At 53.9% G+C, this 19,756-nt stretch overlaps 7 protein-coding genes across 7 annotated transcripts; 5 read left to right on the top strand and 2 right to left on the bottom strand.

Moving 5' to 3' along the window:
• Window positions 1-590: 590 nt before the first annotated feature.
• Window positions 591-2,131, top strand: CORC01_05026 (FAD binding domain-containing protein; the record flags this gene model as incomplete). The annotated part of the gene is made up of 3 exons (XM_022616673.1): window positions 591-797; window positions 855-1,128; window positions 1,191-2,131. The coding sequence occupies 3 exons, from the start codon at window positions 591-593 to the stop codon at window positions 2,129-2,131; spliced, it is 1,422 nt and encodes a 473-aa protein (XP_022476814.1).
• Window positions 2,132-5,128: 2,997 nt separating this feature from the next.
• Window positions 5,129-7,738, top strand: CORC01_05027 (uncharacterized protein; the record flags this gene model as incomplete). Its single annotated transcript, XM_022616674.1, has 3 exons — window positions 5,129-5,498; window positions 5,565-5,786; window positions 5,847-7,738. 3 exons carry the CDS (start codon window positions 5,129-5,131, stop codon window positions 7,736-7,738), a joined length of 2,484 nt encoding a protein of 827 aa, XP_022476815.1.
• A 1,843-nt stretch (window positions 7,739-9,581) lies between these two features.
• On the top strand, window positions 9,582-11,547 carry CORC01_05028 (uncharacterized protein; the record flags this gene model as incomplete). The annotated part of the gene is made up of 4 exons (XM_022616675.1): window positions 9,582-10,048; window positions 10,123-10,585; window positions 10,640-10,776; window positions 10,824-11,547. 4 exons carry the CDS (start codon window positions 9,582-9,584, stop codon window positions 11,545-11,547), a joined length of 1,791 nt encoding a protein of 596 aa, XP_022476816.1.
• A 69-nt stretch (window positions 11,548-11,616) lies between these two features.
• CORC01_05029 (uncharacterized protein) lies at window positions 11,617-11,838 on the top strand (the record flags this gene model as incomplete). The annotated part of the gene is made up of 1 exon (XM_022616676.1): window positions 11,617-11,838. One exon carries the CDS (start codon window positions 11,617-11,619, stop codon window positions 11,836-11,838), a length of 222 nt encoding a protein of 73 aa, XP_022476817.1.
• Window positions 11,839-12,378: 540 nt separating this feature from the next.
• On the bottom strand, window positions 12,379-14,011 carry CORC01_05030 (uncharacterized protein; the record flags this gene model as incomplete). Its single annotated transcript, XM_022616677.1, has 2 exons — window positions 12,379-13,373; window positions 13,516-14,011. 2 exons carry the CDS (start codon window positions 14,009-14,011, stop codon window positions 12,379-12,381), a joined length of 1,491 nt encoding a protein of 496 aa, XP_022476818.1.
• A 1,439-nt stretch (window positions 14,012-15,450) lies between these two features.
• On the bottom strand, window positions 15,451-15,765 carry CORC01_05031 (alpha-N-arabinofuranosidase; the record flags this gene model as incomplete). Its single annotated transcript, XM_022616678.1, has 1 exon — window positions 15,451-15,765. The coding sequence occupies one exon, from the start codon at window positions 15,763-15,765 to the stop codon at window positions 15,451-15,453; it is 315 nt and encodes a 104-aa protein (XP_022476819.1).
• Window positions 15,766-18,583: 2,818 nt separating this feature from the next.
• CORC01_05032 (uncharacterized protein) lies at window positions 18,584-19,522 on the top strand (the record flags this gene model as incomplete). The annotated part of the gene is made up of 1 exon (XM_022616679.1): window positions 18,584-19,522. The coding sequence occupies one exon, from the start codon at window positions 18,584-18,586 to the stop codon at window positions 19,520-19,522; it is 939 nt and encodes a 312-aa protein (XP_022476820.1).
• Between the last annotated feature and the right edge of the window lie 234 nt (window positions 19,523-19,756).

The following is a 19,756-nucleotide window of genomic DNA, read 5'->3' on the forward strand; positions in this document are numbered from 1 at the left end:
CGGGAGTCTTCCGTCTCACAAGGATGCCGTGGAAGCCATCGTGGCATTGTTGCAGCGCCGGCAGGAGGGTTTCAATAGTCAATCGACACGAAATGCTTCCAGAACATCCCATTCGTTAAGGTTCGGCCTCTGGATGGTCGGCTACAGGGGTAGGACATCAGCTCCCGGATAGGAAGTTGAGCCAGCGCAGAAGCGAGCTCGACGCCTATAGACGATGTAACGCACAGTTCCCCTCACCGCGGCCTCGTGTAACTGGGCGGCCGGTTCTTGCGGGCTGGGCAGGGAACCACAGCATTCTGGATGTTTTCTCCGTTGGTTGCAAATTACAACTCCCAGGGTGACGATGTCTTTTGCGCTGATCCCCCCTGTTGACAACTGCATCCCTCGCGTGATACAGGTTGACTATTGCAAGCTTGGCGACTTACATGACTCGCTGATCTCTTCGCGAGCCAGGTCACCGGATACAGGCTGCAAGTAAGAAAGTATCAATGGCACCACTGAGATGATACAAATAAGAATGTGATATCTGCGGTCAAAAACTAGAGTGCTACACTTCCGTCACCTTCAGCATCATCAATTCCACAACTACGATGCGGCTGATCCTTTCCCTACCGCTGCTTGCCACGGCGGTTTCTGTCCTCTCCGTGAGGGTCCCATCTGTTGCAGAGGATTTGAAGACGCTTGTAGCAATATCTTCATCAGTAGCTGTTGATCTCCGTGCGAGGTGGAGTACATACAATGCCCCCATCCCGTCGATCGTGGTGAACGTGACAACAGAGAAGGACGTTGCCGCCGTTGTGAGTTGTCCGGTCAAAGGCCGCATCTCAAACGCTATTCACTGATTACTGCGCTAGGTCAAATACTGTGCGAACCGCAGGATACCCTTCACTGCTCAGAACGGTGGTAACGGCTGGGGCAAGACCTTCAACCTCGGCAGCAACGGCGTTATCATCAACTTGGCTGGCCTGAATGCCGTCACTTTCAGCAAGACGAAGACGGAAGCCACTATCGGGGGTGGCTCAATCATTGGCGACACAATCAAAGCGGCCAACGCTGCCGGTGTGTTGGTCCAGACTGGCAACTGTAACTGTGTTGGCACCCTAGGCGCCATCCTGGGTGGTGGCTATGGTATGCGGAGTCCACCGATGAAGTGGTGATCCGTGGTAGAATCCAAACTAATGACATTTCAGGAAACCAGATGGGCGAAGTCGGCTTCGGCGTTGACAATGTTCTCTCCTTGCGCGTCGCAGTCGCCAGCGGAGAGGTGCTCACGGCCTCGCCGACATCCAACCCGGACCTCTTCTGGGCCCTCCGCGGCGCCGGACCCAACTTTGGCATCGTCACGTCGGCGATGGTGAAGGCGCGGCCCACGCCTGCCGAAGGCCGCAACGCTTGGCTGGTGAACCTGTTCTTCTCGCCAGACAAGCTTCCGCAAGTCGCGCAAGCCATTCAGGACCTCCCTCTAAAGCCGGAGCAGGTCGTCTACCTGGTCCTCACCAACTCAGGACCGCCATCCAATGCTCCTGCCGTCCTCGTCACCGGTTTCCTGCGACAAGGCAATGATACGACTGGGCGTGCGGCTTTTGCACCGCTGTACAAGCTGGGTCCAATCTCGAATAGCAGCAGTGTAGCCGGATACGAAGGATGGAACGCAGGGAACGACAACTTTTGCGCGCGCGAGGAACGCAAGCCGGCGTTCAGCACGACCATCAACCACATGAAGCCCGAGACCTGGCCCGAGATCTGGGACCTGTACACCAAGTTCCAGGCCAAGGGGCCCAATTCTGCCGTTCTGATTGAGCGGTACAACCTGACCAAGGCTCAGTCTGTGCCAAAGGGATCTGCGGCGCTGCAAGAGGCCTTGAGAAGGGAGGCCTTTGCGCAGGCGATTGTGATTCCTTGGTATACAGACGCCGCGTTGGACGGCGAGGCTGAAGATTTCGCGCGCAAGGTTAGGGACATTTGGAGTTTCTCGCCGAGTGCGGTGGCTAACCCGACTTATGTCAACTTTGCACATGGCGATGAGACGCCTGAAGCGATATATGGGCCGAGCCTTGCGAGGTTGAGGAAGCTTAAGAAAAGATGGGATCCTTTGGGCGCTTTCAATCAGTGGTTCCCCATTAAAACATAAGACAAGGAGCCGTGACGGCACGGATTCGTGAATTTTATTCTTTTTTAGCGATGTTCTCGCTGACACAAAAGTCTCGTCGTTAGCAACCAAAGCCTCCATATAAACTTTTGAACCACCCCTCGCTTGTGTCTTGGAGTTTCCCTAGTCTCCCTTTCGTTCGTGAATTGCTCGCCTACCTCGATTTCGGATCCTGTGATTCATATATTCAATGGAGATACAGATGAAGACCAGATAGTAAATAGTAAGGTATTATTAGAGGGATCAGGCGGTCACGGCGGACAGGCGGACAGGCGTGTCTGCGAACCTCCCCTAGCGATCGCCTTGCTGAGTACCACTTGGATTTCCTTCCTTTATCCTTCTGGAAGTTCATGTTTTGAGGCTTGATTCTCAAGAGGTCGTGGATCCAAGCGACAGAGGAGAAGAGGAATGCAATCAACGTTTGCGGCCTACGGCAAAAAAGAAATTGGCAGTGGATGGGGTGGAAGACTCTCAAGAGGATGCACGTCCATAAGTAATTGTTCTCTCAATGCTTGAGACTTGCAATTTGCTGGCCAGTTTGGTAATCTTTGTAACCACAAGGTAGAAACCTGCCCATGGAGAGATTGGGTTTGTTTAATCAATGTGGGCGAGGCAACGGATACGACTTCTGAGCTCTCTTGCTGTACTTTGCAGATATGTAACTAAGGTGATTCGTTCCGTTTCCGTTTCGAAGGCCCTGAATTCAAGACCACTTTGCCACGTCTCTTCTTGATTTTCAGTAAACAATCACGTCGAGGTTTCAGAGAAAAAAAGCGGTGCAACGAGTGTTGTGCTCGTTATGATTGGGATGAAAAAGTAATCCACCGCAACTACCCAGTCAATACAATCAATGGACCTAGCGTACACAAAGTCACTACTGATGAGATGAGTGGTAGTTTTGGACGTTGGGGAGTGCTAAGGCAATAACGGAGAATCCAAGTCCGGGAAGGCATCCGTACGTAGGGTATTTTCAGTTGAAAATCGCGGCCCCACATCGGCGCCGATTGCAGATGGGCCGGGCCGGCAGTCTGGGATTCGTCAATCGGATCTGGGTTGTTTTTTAAAGTGTGGTAGAGTCTGGATTTAAGTGGCCCGGCGCTTCGGACAAAGGAGTTGGTGCTGGGAAAATAAAGCTGACATAATCCAGTGGCTTATTTCTCGCTTGTGCGTCACGGTACGACGGTTGTGTGGGTTGCTGGAGTTGCGCCCACCAAACCAGTACCTTGCGAACAGGCCCGGGTAGCTTAACGCCCCGGTAGCGTACCGGCTGCCCCTGTGGCTTCCATGGCTTGGAAATCGGGACACCTATTTTTGTGGCCGCCACTGTCCACGGACCGCAGAAGAAGCTCGGCCGGAGGTGCAGGGCCGCTAGAGATGGTCTTTTGTCAGATTGTGCGGCGCACCAACTGTCAAAGACCCTGGACTAAGGAGTAGTGATGATGATTATTGTTTGTCATGGACCCATGGCATGGACGGTAGAGAAAAAGAGGATGCAAACAAGATAACAAACGGGTCTTGCCATGCCAATGACTCTTTCAAGGGACGGCTTCCTGCATGCCTACCTGTATTTTGCTGAATCCAAACCGACCGATTGCCCCGTTCTTCGACCTCCAGGCATAGGTACCTGATTACTGTATGTACTAGGTACCTTAGCCTACTAAATACAGAGGTAGGAACGTGCCTTCTACCTCACTACAATGTATGTAGGTAGTGGGTTGTGGCTGTAGCTTTCCGGACCCAGCCAAACTTGAGCCAATAAGGTCGAGGAAGCTCCAAGCTCGGAGTAGGAACGTACCGGAGAGATCGAACCGCACCGCACCGCCCATCCACCCATCCCTCCTTCCCTGACCTTCAACTGCCTTTTTTTTTCTTTTTTTGCGGGGGTAAAATTTGTGACGCTGCCCCAGTTTTTTGTCATCATCGGATTTTTCCTCTCATGACTGGACCCAGCTTTTTAATTCATTTTTTTATTTTCGGCCCTTAGCTTTATTTTTATTTTTTATTTTTTGGTTTCCCGGCCCAGGCACCGGACCACGATCTGAGTCCTGACTGACCCAGCTCAGAGCAGCAACACCTCGCCGCCAGCTAGGAGCAGAACGGACCAGGCATCTATTCATCTTTGGTACCTGCTATTCGTACCTCATATTTCTACCTGACAAGCAAATCCCGAGGCAGTCAAGCCAGGCCTCTCCCGTCTTAGTAATTGTCTGCTTCTTCGTCCTCCATCGTCCACTTCGATCATCACCCCCGTCATCAAAGGCGAGCCAGCGACAAACCACGGCGGCGGCCCTTCTTGTTCTTCTTCGCCTCGCCCCTTCGTACCTTCTCTCCCATTCATCCACTTTCTTCTGTTCGACATCCCATTGTCACGCCTCTTTCACCGTGTCTGGGCCCCTCCACTCCACTCCCTCATTTCTCCCCTCTTTATTCGTACCTTACCTTACCACACAGCACTGCCTGACGCTGTTCCTCTGCCTCGCTTTGGTATAACTCCCTCTGACTTCCCTCTGACTCTCTTTCTTCCTGCTTCCTGCCTCCTCCTGCATTCGCCATCTGGAGACATCGGTGGCACGCATCAGCACCTGCATATCCCCTCTATCATGCGCACCCCCTACCCACGAGAGGCTCCCACCCTGCACGAGACGAGTCACTAGCTTTGCTTGCCCCCATCCGAGGCCACGACTTCCAATTTGTGATTCTCTCATCCAGTTCGACAGAGGGCCTTTTCCCTCAGATATCCACTTTCCCAAGCGCAGTCCACTCTGAGTCTGAGGTACTGCCGCTATCGCCGAACCGACCACAGCTGCTACTGCGAACCGCCCCCAGCTCCTCTCCCTCGTGTGGCCCCGGCACACAGCAGCCATCCACTTCAGTCTTGGGGGCCGTCCCGCCAAGTTAAAGGCCGCCTCTCCTGCGCTGTGGGCTCGAAAGCCACCCAACATCACCACCACACAACCCTCCCGCCTAACCCCGTCCACCATGGCCTCCAACGGCCATCCGAAGGCGAGGAACGGTGCTGGTGTCGCCCATGGAAAGCCCAGCGCTGCGAGACGTGTGGTCCCTGTCATTCCCCTCCCTATGGACCGTCGCGTCAAGGCCAATGCTGCTGCAAAGCAGGCCGCCGCCGCCGCCCAAGCTGCGGTTGTTGCGACCCTTCCTCGACCCGCCACCACGAATGGCTCTTCTTTGAAAATACAGCATGACGTCGACTCCGCGCCGAATACTCCCAAGACCATCGAGCTCGAGGTTGCCGCAGACGAAGACAAGGGAAAACCCGTTGCCACCAATGGTACTGAAGAGACGCCTACACCCGCCGACGCGGAAGGCGACGACACCAAGGATCGCGAGGGTACGCGGGCAATTTTGCCATTCTTCGTCGCACTCGGAGAACATCTTACTAACCCTTCTCTACCAGCTACTGATTCTCAGGAGTCTTCTGCCGCGATCCCGACTCCATCCACGACCGAAGAGTCCGAATCGACAGACAAGACCGCCGACCAAGACCTCCCCCGCTCCGCTGAAGAGCCTGTTCGAGGTATGCCCGCTCTTGGCACTTGCAACTGCGGCCACACATTCTCACACACTGCAGGCAATGGCCACATCACCTCTCCGCCCCCGATCCGAGATGCGAAGAAGGGTAGGAACCCCCAAACTTGCGAGACTGTCTTGCCGCAGACACCTAACCGCCATGTTACAGAGAACACCCACCAGCATCCGTCGACTTTCCGACCCCCTCCCGTTATTCCTCCTGCGCGATACAATATGCCCCCCAATGGACACAATGGCTCTCGCCCCTCGCCCGTCGTCATCAATGGCACATCTCACAGAGGCCCTCGATCAGTCCACAACGGGCCACCACACATGCATGGTCCGCGGCCCAGCAACGGAAGCCTTCAGTTCGGAGGTTTTACTTCCAACTCGTCTTCTCCGGCGCCTCCTCACTCGGGAGGCTTCATGCCGCCTCCTGGCATGCCCCTCCCCGACGGACGCTCGTTCAACGGTGCTGCCAACGGTTTCCATCGCCAGATGCCCTACGGTACTGAGTTCGTCCCCGGTACAGCTGTTGACGGGTTCGGTCGACCTCTCCCAGGTTACGGAAGCATGGAGCAGTATCATCCTCATCTGAACGGTGGCTACGGACCTTCGACCCCTCATAGTTTCCAGGGATCGCACTCTTCGGCTCATGCGGATGACACAGGTGCCCTGGGCCACTACCCCGCGCCTGGCATCCCCAACGGTACGGCCCACGTCGATGACGCTCGCTCTCACCCTCCTCCGGCCGGAGCTTTCGGTGTACCACCTCCGCGAATGATGCCTGGGCCTATCCCGCCCCCGCATATGATGCACCCCGGTCACGAGCATCAGGGACTGGACGACATGGCCGCTTACCTCCGATCGCAATTCAGAGACCCTGCCTTTGCTGACTGCACCCTGGAGCTTCGATACTTAGACGACCGCGCTCCCCCCGTCCGCCTTCCTGGTCACCGCCTCATTCTTGCCAGAAGCCAAGCTGTCCGCAACGTTCTAGAGTCTGATAACATTGAATCCAGCTCGCCCGGCGCTAACCGCACCATCCTCCTCCAGTCCGATGATAGATACCTCCGATCTGATGCCTTCTGGATGGCCGTTCAGCACTTGTACGCCTTCCCGCTGCTGGACATACCCGACCCAGCTTCCAATGGCAACTTCACCATGGCTGGTAACGCAGATGATCGCTTCGACTTTGCCCTTGGCTACGCTGCCGCAGGCCACGTCCTCGGATGGCAGCCTATTGTCTTCCGTGGTCTAGAAATAGCGTCACATTCCCTCAGCTGGTCGACTATTGAGCGCGCCCTTGGCTTTGCGCTCGGCGATCTGCCTAGCCGTGCCTCAGCTGACAGACACAGTCAGTTTGTCTATGGCGAGCCTGTACAAATCTTGATGAACGGAATCATCTCGTTTATCATCAACAACTTCCCGCCCGACTTCACCTTGGATACGTCTGTCGCCGATCCTGAGCGCTTTGCCCGTCTTCCCTTTGCGTCGGCATCGCCTCGTACCCGAGAAGGAACGCCAACCATTGCTTGCGGAACGGCCGGTCAAGACCGTCGTCCTCGGCCCATGCACATTCAGTTCGGCGATCTCGCTTTGGGCCCTGACAACACGTCGAATGGCTCGGATTCGACGTCGCAATCCTCTCAGCAACAAAGCATCCGATCGACTCTTTCCACGATTCTCATCAATCTCCCGTTTGCATACCTGAAGCCGGCCCTCGAGTCGAGCGGCTATGGCAATGTCAATGGATGGGCCAACATCGAGGCACGGCACCATGTCATGCGAGCCGTCGTTGGCGAGCGGGAGACCAGACGTTCAAGCGTGATTGAGGCGGCCAGATCCGGTGCGCTGCCGCACGCTGATTCCATCTTGTATGGCCTGCAGAGCACCGAACCCCACCAGAATGAGGAGTGGCATGCCCTAGGCTGGCGCGAGGACGTGGTCTCGTACGTTAACGGCGACGCGCCGTCTCTCGGCCGGCAATGGGTTCCATTAATCGCGCAGCCAAGTGGCACCCACCACATGGAGACTACGAGCCGAGCGGCCTATCCCTGAGGCTGTCGGACAGCGCGTTTAGAATTATGAAGTTACGACACGGGAACCAAAAACAACAAACAGTGGACGGCCCGCAATGGACTGCAATCGCATTTGCATCATGGAGTACAAAAACGGCAGCAATTCCTTTTCTCGGATTCAGGGCGAAGGTTCGGCATTGCATATGGTGTTGGCAGTTTTCTTTTTGGCAATGAAGCCAGGACATAAAAGCTTTGGGGAAGAGCGTGGGCAGGCTGGCTCCGCGCTTTTTTTTTCTTCTTTTTTTTTTGGGCTGGTAATGGGCGTTTACTGCGCCGGTCTCCTTTGTACGCGTGTGAACGTTTGATGAAGACTGTCATGGTAGATGCTCATGCTTTTCTGAAGCTGGCCGATTTTCCTCGAGACGGCGGGCGGGATTGAAAGGACGTTTGGGTGGACACTGGCTACTGCTTCTTCGAAGGTCTCGGGCTACCTTGATCCAGGGGGGAAGTATTCTCTACCTTTTCTTGGTGGCCACGAATGACGAGGGCACATGACGATATGAGGGGACTTAAAAAAACGGCGGCGGGGGACAAAAGCAGGCCAGGATATGGCTACCGGTTGTGGGGATGAAGGATACCCAGGAAGAGATGAGAGAGGGGCTGCTCAGATGTACGGAAAAGGCAATGAAAGACGCGGAGGATGGCAGTACATGAGAAGTGTGTTTAAAGCAACGCAATGACTTGCGAGGCCGGAATTACGCGCATTGCGAAAATGGGAAATGGTGAAATGTTGACAGAGAAAAAGGGTGACTCAATCATGAGAGGAACTCACTGTGCTTACATGCCTCAGTCTAGGTATGTAACGAATACTATGAGTTGGGGGACAAGACATGGGATAGCAGTGTACGCGAGGAAAAAGCCAGGTCTAAACAACGAAAATATCGCGTCAACAGCAAGAGTCAACAGGAAAGATCAACAAGACGGGAGCAGACGACGCGGCTTGTTGTAGTATCTGATGAATGTGCATGAAGTAGTCATTAAACTCGAAAAGCATCTATCTGCAAGTAACAAGGTGTGGGGGAGCCCACTATTGCGGCCTGCGGGGGACGCCGTAGGGATTTAGTGGTGTTGCATGGGCCTATGGGAGGCGCCCGTTTCTGTTTGTTGCTGGACGATGGACCCCGCGGAGCCGAGCAGGGTGTGGGATGCTCGTCAATATTCCCAGTGCAGTGGGCAGGTTGGACCTGAGAGCCGAGGCATGTGCTTTTGGGCCTTGGCCGCCCAAGGAAATGTTTCCCGTGACACTCTGACGGCCCCGGACGGGTGTACCTTGGCTCGAGGGGGTTGCTCCGTCCGTACCGTCTGGCATTCCTCCCACCACCACCACGCCCGGCAGCAACGCACCTCTCTGGCTTGGGTTGCTTTTTCCCCTTTGCCTTTTACAATAGTACGCTTTCTATGCTCTGCACCATTCTAACTCGTTGCTTCTTTCTCGCCTCACCTGCAACAGCCGCTCTTCTAACTTCATCGCGTCTTCTACGACACAACGCGCGCACCCCCCTCTACCGTACGTCCCGTATCTTGAGTAAGTCGATATTGAAGCCACCGCCTTGCATTCGGGCGATTGCAGTCCAAGGTTTCGGCTTTGGCACGTGCTAACGAAGAGCTTCTCCAGTTCGGACCAAGCACATCTCTAACTCCCAACCACGAACGGACAAGCACACTCGCGCGCACACACACACGACCCCGACCACGGTACAACCAACCACTACTCCCCGTCGACGACCTCGATTCCTCCACCGATACATTCCCCCCTTCTGTGTCGCCCACCTCCCTCAGACGCCCCCTCAAAACATCCGTCACCATCATCCCATCTCGCGATAATGGCCTCCGCCGCGACCTCGTCGTCGCGGCCAGGCCCGGCCGCAGCCTCCCGTCCGGCGCAAACCTCTAGCCCCCGGCCCTCCGCCGGCGGCCCCTCATCGCGACCGCCTCCCTCGCGCAATGGCATCACCGACCCCATTCTCCGAAATACACTGCGATATACCATCTCCGCCAAAGAGTATGCCACGCTGCACAAGTACGTCCTGTCGCGCTCGCGGCTGCTTAAGAGAGCTGCGCCGAGCGTCACTGCTGTCGAGCGCATCGTTGATGGTGACAAGGCCGCCGCCGCGAGGCAAGGGAATGCTGCTGTCGCTGCTCCTGCGGGGCCTGGTGCTAGTGCAGGGAGGGCTGTTGACGATTACAATGCCCGCGCCGTGCGTCATTCGCTCCGCGTCTTCGTGGGGACAGCCATAGCGTTGAAGGGTTGGGCTCTCATCTCGACCAAGTTCCTCGGTGGAATACCAGAGTAAGTAGCTACCTGGAGCAATCATGCATGCGAGAAAGACGGTATACTGACGTACGTGCCTCGCGCACTTCCAGCCCCAATGCCAAAAAGCAACCCCTCCACAAGTCGCCCACGCTCCGACTCTCCCTTTCCCTCTCGACTATCCTTCTCCTCTACCGCATCCTCTTTCGATTCCTCACCCGTCTGCGAGCACATCTCCTTGACCCGTCAGCGGCACCGTTTCGTCAGCGAAACCCGCGCACGACTGCGACTCTCACGTCCCCATTCGCCCCAGCCATTGGCGCGTCCCTTGCCGGTGCATTCCTCGGCGTGTACCCTGCTCAGCAGCTGCGCGTCACCATTGCCATTTACACCTTGTTCAGAGCGCTAGAATTTGGCTGGAACCTGTGTGAAGAGGAGGGCATGATTTGGGGCTTCAAGAACGGCGGAAAGGTCAAGAGGGAACGACCTTGGTGGTGGGGCAGCTGGCTCATCCAGCCTTTTGCCTTTGGACAGCTGCTTCATGCTGTTGTCTTTGACCGGGATTGCTTCCCTGAGGTGAGGCATACCGGTGATGATGGTGTTCCCCGGAAAGTACTGACCTCTGACCAGTCATACGGAAACTTCATTTTCAAGAATTCCACTGCATACATTCATCCTAGGCCAAACGATTACCCATCTCATCTCAAATGGCCCAAAGCCATGGAGATTATCGACAACCTCGCCCAGATGGCAAAGCTGAACTGGCCGTGAGTCATCCGCAATCCCTCAAAGTTTCACCCTCTAACATTAGCAGACCCTTTGTGTCGCCGACTCTCTTCCCCAACAAGGAGACACTGCCACCGACCCTCACTGCAGTGGCTCCTCTTACATCATCGGCACACCCCATCATTACTTCGCTCTCATGCGCCACTCTCCACCCATCCGACCCATCCTGTCTGCGGACCTATCTCAACTTCTGGCTCGGTTCTTTTCCCGGTCTCACAAAATTCTTTTTGCTAATCTACTCCGTCACGACCTTTGTCCCGCGATTCCGCTCGCTGTACAACGCTCCGGTTACGACCTTGCAGCGCGTCCTAGCCAAGTCGCTGCGCATGAGCACCTTCTTGACTGGCGCCATCTCCACTGCCTGGGCCAGCATCTGCTTCTTCCAGCAGTGGTTCCCTCGCACTTTCCTATCGACCCAGAGGTTCTTCTTTGGAGGCTTCCTCGCCGGTCTGTGGGCGTGGGTTGAGCGCAAGAACGGCCGCGGTGTCTTCTTGTACTCGGCTCGAGTGAGCGTCGACTCGCTGTGGAAGGTCGGCGTGAAGAGGAGGTGGTGGAAGGCCATGAAGGGTGGCGATGTATGGGTTTTTGTCATGGCGTTGATGCTGACCGGTGTCGTCTACGAGAGAGACGCGAGGGCTGTCAAGGAGGGAAGCTGGAGAAAGGGTATCAGCTGGGTCCGGGGCGAGGGTTTCAAGGACTGGAGTATCGAGGAGGAGTCCGAGGACGAGGCACTTCTGGAAAAGACCGACTAGAGTGCGGCCATGGATTTCGTGCCGCGGACGGCGCTGCATACGATTCACGGGCCCGTGGAGCATTCGGCCATGGGTGATCGAGCTGCCCTTCAGATATTGGGTGACATGGTGGCATCCGTCCATGGGCTGGGCATCAAGCCTTTGTCCGATCCGTCGTCTTCGAAGAGCCAGCTGTGGACGATTGAAGAGGAGGTTGACGACGAAGGTTTGCCGGGTGGTGTCTACGCAGGGCCCGGATCAACTTCGCGTTCCCTTCAGCTGACTATGATTGACGGAATGGAGCTTTTGTAGATGAACCCTGTACGCTAGGGTGTGTTGTTGGTCATAACTTCATGGCGGGTTTGTTGCACTTGGCATTCATATTGTACTCAATGGCGACGAGTCCATGCTTAATGGCTGTTTATAAATACCTAGTAATGCAATCCTTGTAATCATCCAGCTGTCCTCGAGTCCAGATAAGTCTAATCCCTTGCTTGAGTGTATGTCAGTCAGATGCTGAGCTTTCTCTGCTTCTGGCCAGCCTTCAAAGTCCCGAGAGAAGACGGGTTCTCTTGTTGCTCCCAACCCATGAGTTGATACGTATATGTGTCAATAACACATTCTTCCATTTGATATCAATCTTGATGGTTTGTTGACTTCTCAAATCGTAATTGGGGCAAGTAAAAGTCGATATCGATACTCTAAAGGGTCATTACAATAACGAATGTTCTGATTGTTTGTAGTAGCAATGGTCTATACCCACTTACAAGCCCATTCTATTTCATTATCCATGGCTAAGTGTAAATGACTGACGAAACCATAACATCTGTCATCTGACAGCTCTTGACCTGCTTATACCCCAGTCGAAGAAACGCGCTCGTGAACGGAAAACGAGCCATATTTTCCGCCTCTTGCTCTTCCATTGTCAGATCCCGATATAACAGTTCCCAGAGCACTCTGCTCAGACATTGGCACATAATCGCCAAACAGCTCGTCCATCTGCTCGAGCGTGCGGCCCGACGTCTCGGGATAGAAGAAATAGTAACAAAGCGCCGCCATGACGTTGAAGGCGAAGAAGACGTAGAAGAATTTAAACCCGACTGCCGTGAGGGCTTGCGGCGAAAAGGAGACGAGGATGAGGTTGATGGTCCAGTTGGTAAAGGTCGTAAGCGCGTTACCGAGAGCTCTAATCTCCAAGGGGAAGATTTCGGCCGGATAGACCCAGCTTATGATACCGAGGGGTGTGAAGAAGAAGCCAAATACAAAGTTCATGGCGACCATGCTGCGTAGTTGATCCGCATTCGACCGATCTAGATATTGGAATTGAACAGCATTGACCAAAAGTGCAGCCGCCAATCCGACGGCCGAAGCAATCAACGGTCTTACACGACCAATGCGATCCAGCATCCAGAGACCGACAGTATTGTATATAATCCCGAGGGCGCCATTGATTCCAATGATCATTAGCGAAGTTTGGGTCCCGATTCCTAGCAGTTCGTAGATGCGAGGTCCGAAATAGTTGATCACATTAACACCAGAGAGCGGGGAAAAGGCTTGGACGCCGCAGCCGAGCAGCAGGCGTTTACGCCAGGACGGCTTTGTGATGATGGCTTTCCAGAGATTGCCGTTCTCCCGCAGAGCGGACTGGGTTCGGACGGCGTGGCGGATCTCGTTGTACTCGACGTCAATGACCTTCTCGTCGACGCCGACGCGGAGCTTGTCCAAGCTCCTCCGGGCCTCGGCATAGCGGCCCTTTTCGACGAGCCAACGCGGTGATTCTTCGAGGAAGTAGATTCCCGTCGCGATGACTACGCCAGGGATACACTGAAATGCCAGCGGAAATCGCCCTGGTGATTGGTATTCGTTAGCTCGATTTTCCTCGCCAAACGGCTCCAACTTTAGAGATGGAGCTTCGGGAAAGGGGCGAGAGGGTAAGGGGAGGGTGGGGGCGCAAGAAATAGAGAGACAAGGAAAGAAAAGTGTACTCACATGAAAAGTCATTCGTGACGAACGAGCACCCATATCCCAACCACTGGGCAACCAAGAACCCCCAGCTAAGCATCCACTGCAGTAGACCCGACAGCTTACCGCGATGACGGGCCTGGGCGAGCTCTGATGCGTACATGGGGATCGTGGATGTCAGCACGCCGACGGCGGTGCCGCCGACAAACCGGCCGACTATGAGAGCGACGAGGTTCTCGGAACCGGCCTGCAGCGCGGAGCCCACGATGGAGATGAGCGAGCCGAGGAAGACTGTGTTTCGACGGCCGAGCCAGTCGGAGCAGATCATGTTGATGATGGTGCCGAGGATGGCGCCGCCCTGGAAGGAGGAGACGATGCCCGCGGCGAGGGTATCGGAGGGATTAAAGTAGGATTTGAAGGTCTGGAGGGCGATCGTGGAGGTGATGATGCCCGAGTCAAAGCCGAAGAGGAAGCCGCCGGTGGCCAAAAATGCGGCTGACCAGAGGGTTACATGGCGGCCCATAGTAGCTCCGAATTAAGACGATAGAATATAGTGACACAATGGTACGTTAGGAGTGTAATAGTAGGTCTGCTATTGGTTATTTTCAAGTATAGCCGATTCCCTGAAATGGATAGCTTGTATGGCTTGTATGAAAGGGACGGGTGTGTAAATGAGTGCCTGTTGCAACGGCTCAAGTTGCCAACGTCGTATCTTGGCAACGGGCTTGTCTACTCTTCCCCACGAACGAGGAAAGGAAGAGAAAAATACAGAGTAGGAAGGAAAAAGATGAGAAATAGAGGATGTACGGGAATTCGGATGCATTTCTAGAAAGGCCTGTGCGATAGCTGGGTATGTTCGGAACCTCCCAGCTCTACGGTGATGAATGACGGCGGGAGGTAGCGGGCGGGAGCTTATTGCGTAAGTCGTCCAGTCTTTTTCTATGATGAGAGAACGAAAAGGGATCAAAGTAGAGAGGTAGAAGGGGGGGAGGGTGAGCCATGAATGAGGGCGAGAGTGAGAGGGTGAGGTGTGAAAGTTTGTGCGATTTGCGATAGGATTTCCCAACATAGTCCACGTTGAACGCCGGCCGTTGGGATTGCAAGCAGAGCTTCATCTGTCTCCTGCTTCAGTCTCCTTTCCTTCCACGCGCTCTGTAGCAGGACAAGGTTAGAGTTCCCGGTGCGTTTGTGGACGATATGAGAGGGCACACCGGCCGGTATTCCTGCACGCACAAGCAGAAAAGCCGCGCAACGCAAGTCCGTTTCCTGTACTTGCAGCACCGGCTCCCCGCCGCTTGAAACCTTGATCAAAACGTAAATCTTGCGATGATTTTCATATGCTTTTCTTTCCCCTGTTCTGTCCCTCTATAACTACCGCTCCAAATGCCTGGCTTTACAAACTCACATGTTGCTCCGTCCCGTCGAGAGTTCTGTTAGCCAAGGTAAGAACTGCTTCCGGGCAGAGGTGTTTGGGGCTGAGCCAAACCTCCCGTCCGCCCGCTCCCTGGGATGGATGGATGGATTGTCAAATGGGCTGGCCGTCGCTGGCATGCCGCACCTTGTCTCATTACCTAGTACGGTGCCGTCCCCAATGTGGCCTTTACCCTAAAACATTGTACCAAAACGTTGATATTTCCTTGTCAAAGAGACAGCTTCGGACGCATGGACTCGGGCGAAAGAACAGACGATGACGCATTTGGTCCGGCTTCGGCTGGGAGGGTGCTTGCTGCTTCACACAGACCATCTCCCGAAATAGGTGAGGAAGCGATCTTCGACGCATCAATAGTCAAAGTGGGAGCAGGATTCTTGTCCGCCATAGCTTTGGACAGCTCGATTCGCTACTCGTCAGTCGGATTCATTCATATAATAAACAGTTATATGTACAATCGAACGGGATAATCCCCCGCATATTCTCACAGCTACATCCCAGTGTCTCCCCACTCCCCCACAGCTCGGAACCTTTTACACGCTAGGCTCGGCCCACTCGTAAGTGGAAGCTTGGCGGATGCCAATGTTGAGTGTGCCGTCGTTGGCGGTGATGGGCTGGACCATGACGTAGCGGTTGCTGTCGCATGCGCGATTGGCGTTAGCCGCGGCTTGGAAGGTGAAGTGTGTCTCCGTCTCATCAGAATTGCGGAAGAAGCTGTTGTGGCTCGGACAAAAGTTGCCGTCGGCAGCGGTCAGCTTCAACCGTCGCTCTTGATCCACGCCGATGAGGAGGTAGGGTTGGTCACGCCGTCCCACTCGAGCAGGGCGACGCTGTAGTCTGGCCCCCATCTATAGTTGGCCGAGTAGGCGATGTAGGTCTTATCGCAAAAGTAGAGACTGCAGGTGTAGAAGCCCTCCTGGACTGGAACCTCACTTTATTCCCAAGGCTGGCCGGGCTGGGAGATGACGGTGATGTTGGAGAAGGAGGAGCTGTGGTCGGTGTTGAGCTTGCGGACGCATATGGTCTGGTTCAGTTCGCCAGTCAGGCAGGGATACACAAAGTAGTTGCTTTGGTCATTGAAGCAGACGGCGGTGCAGTCGAGGGATCAGTCATCGGTGACACGGCTGTTGCAGGACCAGTCATCCTACGGAGAGGAGCCGCCTGGATTTCACTATAAACATTACGTCCTTACAATAACTGTACGGCATCACATTTACGTTGCAAAACATGCGCCCTCTGTCCATCCAAGTCATCGTAGTTGCCGGCGGTACCCTGTAGCAGAGGAGCCATCTACCGTCAAAATAATGAATCTCGGGAGCCCAAACGCTGCAGGATCGCGCCAGGTTCGAGGCGGAATATATGACCTTGGGCGTGACCGTCTTTAACCCTTCAAAGGCCGTGGCACGCGCGAGCTGGAGATGGGGCCATTCGGCCGAGATGAAGTAGTACTGCCCATCGAACTACGAGGTTTGAGGATCACCCACTCCTGGGTTGCGGATGGGGTTGGTGTAGGCGGCAGCCGAGCCGGAGAGGCTGAAAATGGCCACCAAGGCGGAGACGATCTTGATGAAGAACGTGGTCTTCTGGGCTTGTCTTGACTGAAAATTGGTGCCTTGCCTTGGAGTGCTATATGATGCCTTCCGGCGGGACCTTCACATGTCTTTTTAGGCACCGAAGTCGTGCCATCAGCGGATATGAGGTCGCAACGAGACTGCCGATATCACCAGTCTCCCGAGTGTTCTTGGGGTAGATAGATTCATGCGGGAAAGCATTTGAGGACTTTGTCAAGACGAGATGCTCGAATGAAACTGGAGCGCATCTCTGCCAACAGTCAAAAGATGTCGGAGTCAAGACGAACAACCAGAGACGATCCGGCAGCAACCCGGAGCAAACCACATCAATCATTCCATCTCGGTGCTCGGTTCGGGCAAAACAACACTCAAGATGCGCAGAGGCCAAGACTAGCTCACGAGCGAGAGCACCCGTTGTCGACGTCGACTGCCGGTACATGCTTAAGGATGTTACATCGGATTGACGCGCGAAAGGGAGCAGCGGCCAGCGGAGATGACGGGGTAATAAATGAGAGGTCGCACCGGCAGATAAGCCATGATTTCCCCCCCTCTAAGTCTCTCTCACTTGGGCCATGTTGTCCGGGGTTTGGTGCCACCGTTGCTACCTTAATCTCTGGGGTTCGCCCGGTCATTCTTAGTGAGGACTCGAGGAGGCCTGTAAGCATCCTGGCATTTCCAGAGTATTGTCCTTTACCCTGTATTCGCCCAATCTGTCTACCTTGCCGATGGGACTCGAGGCTCGCGCTGAATCCACTTCCAAGTTTCTCCTTGAGCGTAACGTAGTCTTGCCCCGCGTCTGCGCGTCTTGTCACCCGGCCTCACTCGGCGGTGCAGCTGCATGATGGGGATTCCACTGCCTTGTTCTTTCCCAGATAAGCTGTGAAGAAGCGCCCCTGCTTCATATTACAGCTCGAAGTCTCTGCGGTAGCACTAGCTTCACCAGCTGACCTGCTGCCTTGGTGCGCATATAGGCCCAGGGAACTGAACCTAAGGTACCTTGAGAAGTTGAGCTCGGTCGAGGGAACAGGTGTTTTTTTTCCATGAGTTGTCATTGCAAAGATACATGGAACTATTACTATTTGCAACCCACTCATGCTTGGGAACATCATCATCTTTCCCGCAACTCGTTGTAAGCTATCAGACTTTGCGAATAAATACTTGTAGCGTGGCAGGGTAAATAGACCAACCGATTGAATCACCAAATAGATTCACCGCTAATGAGCACCGGCATTTTGGGGCTCTCCTAAAGTCTTTCATGTTGGACGACGGTTACTTGATGTATTCAATTGCGTAAGCTCCGACAGCATTGGTCACGGTGACAGTAATAGTAACGGTGGCGGCGATAGTCAGATGTAGCCTCCATGACCACTACAGATTGACCATCTCAGTTTATCATCTTCTTGAAATAATGATCACATCGATTTTGGCAACTTTGCAGTTTACAGCATATCAATGAGCACAGGTCATAGATCTCGCTTTCACGCCATTGATTTATGCTTACCTTGGTAGCGTTCGATCCGCCATTTAAACTCTAGGCCCCTGGCATCGGACTAGTTGTGAGACACCTAAGCGTACTGAATAGAGCTGGAGCCTCGTGGTGATTGCAGGTAGCCTGTGAGTCCGCACGCTATGCCACATGGGAAGAAGTCGGATCTGAGACATTGATCAACATGACTCCCTCAAGATGTGACTTTTGCCCGAGCCTTGAGCAGGCGACTTTCCGTTATCGTCTGCCATGATTTCATCTGGGAACCTTGCAACATGTGAGTGCTGCTGAGACATCTGGTTTGGGTGTGCCCTTTGAAAATCTGGCAGATTCCGGAATAGTAGTCCTGCTGGTGTCGTCACGCCAGGATCTCATTGGTCTCTTGGTGATAGAGGATCTGCGACTTGTATGGAAGCAATTCTTTGTTGTCGGTAGATCAACGATCAATCCATTTTGTCGATGTCTGCGGGAAGAAGATCCGAAATGTATTATGTCATGCTCTTATTCCAAACTAATAAAAGGTGTCGATAACTTTTCAGTGTTCTCATCGCTCTTGACGAACCCGTTCAGCTTGAAAAGTTGAATCTTGTAGTCATATCAGCAAACATCATGGTATCTCCACGCGCCGATCAAGAGTCTCTCAAGATTATTCTCACGAAGCTCAATCGCCTCGAACTTCGTTTCAATGAGATCAATAGCAGGCTAAGTGCCATTGAATATTCCGTGGTATCAGATGCCATCACTAGCTCTCCAACCAGCCAGTCCTTGGAAAACGGCATATGTACCTCATGTGATATTCCTCGGCCATTATTTCAAAAAGACAGTTCACCAAGGCATCGCGCTGCTTCGACATACAGAGTATCAGTCGATAAACTTCGCCGCCGCTTCGAAATTGATAACTGCTCCGAATTGGATCCTAGAATCCTTGAGGAAGAAAAAGCCAACTCTCCTGACAATGATGTGGAGGGAATAATCAACGAGGATCACGATAATCGCTCTTCATCGGCTGACCCTTCACGTTCGGTATCCCGGCTTTCCCTTACTCCTTGTGAAACGGGGCCGAATCGCGATGTCCGCGATATTCCATCTCTGCGATATGAAGACTTGATGATTCGCACGGAGGAAATATCGGACTCAGAGCCAAGTAGCTTAAGCAATAGAAGCTCAGCAACGGGATCATTCTCGGAAACCCACCAACCACCCAGTACGGCTCGGACATCATTCACCCATCGATCATGGGCTGGTAGCAGGCGAAGCTCAACCACCGACGCTTTCAGCAAAATGAGGGGGTCCCTTCGACGTGCAGGTTCCCTGAGATACGGGGAAGGCCCCCCGGCGGCGAGAAACGGAGGTGCTCTTGTAGGGATGACACAAGACATGCCTGTTGCTGCAAAGACATCCTACATGAGCGCTGAGGAACAAGAAGACGTGCTGCGTGTGTATCAGAAAGCACAGAAGAGTGCTAAAGCATGCGTCGCTTTTGGCAAAAGGCTCATGTACAGAATAGGCAAACGCATGGTTAATCTGTCAGCAATTGAAAAAGCTTGACGGTTTGACTTGAATGTCCAGAATACATACATGATTCAGTCGTTTTTACGTCGCTTCCAAGGGCAAGGCTCAGTTAACCAGCTAGATGGCCTGTGCCCTGTTGCATACCATGTCCTTCCTTGGCCTTTCTGCTACCCATGCCGGAGTCAAGAGGCGCTACGGAAGAGAAGGTAATCCTAATCATGATGACAAACACCGACAGAGGCTGGACAATGAAGTTCTCTGCGGATTTTA

This window comes from Colletotrichum orchidophilum (genome assembly GCF_001831195.1).
Source record: "Colletotrichum orchidophilum strain IMI 309357 chromosome Unknown Scaffold_34.1, whole genome shotgun sequence".
NCBI classification, from domain to species: domain Eukaryota; kingdom Fungi; phylum Ascomycota; class Sordariomycetes; order Glomerellales; family Glomerellaceae; genus Colletotrichum; species Colletotrichum orchidophilum.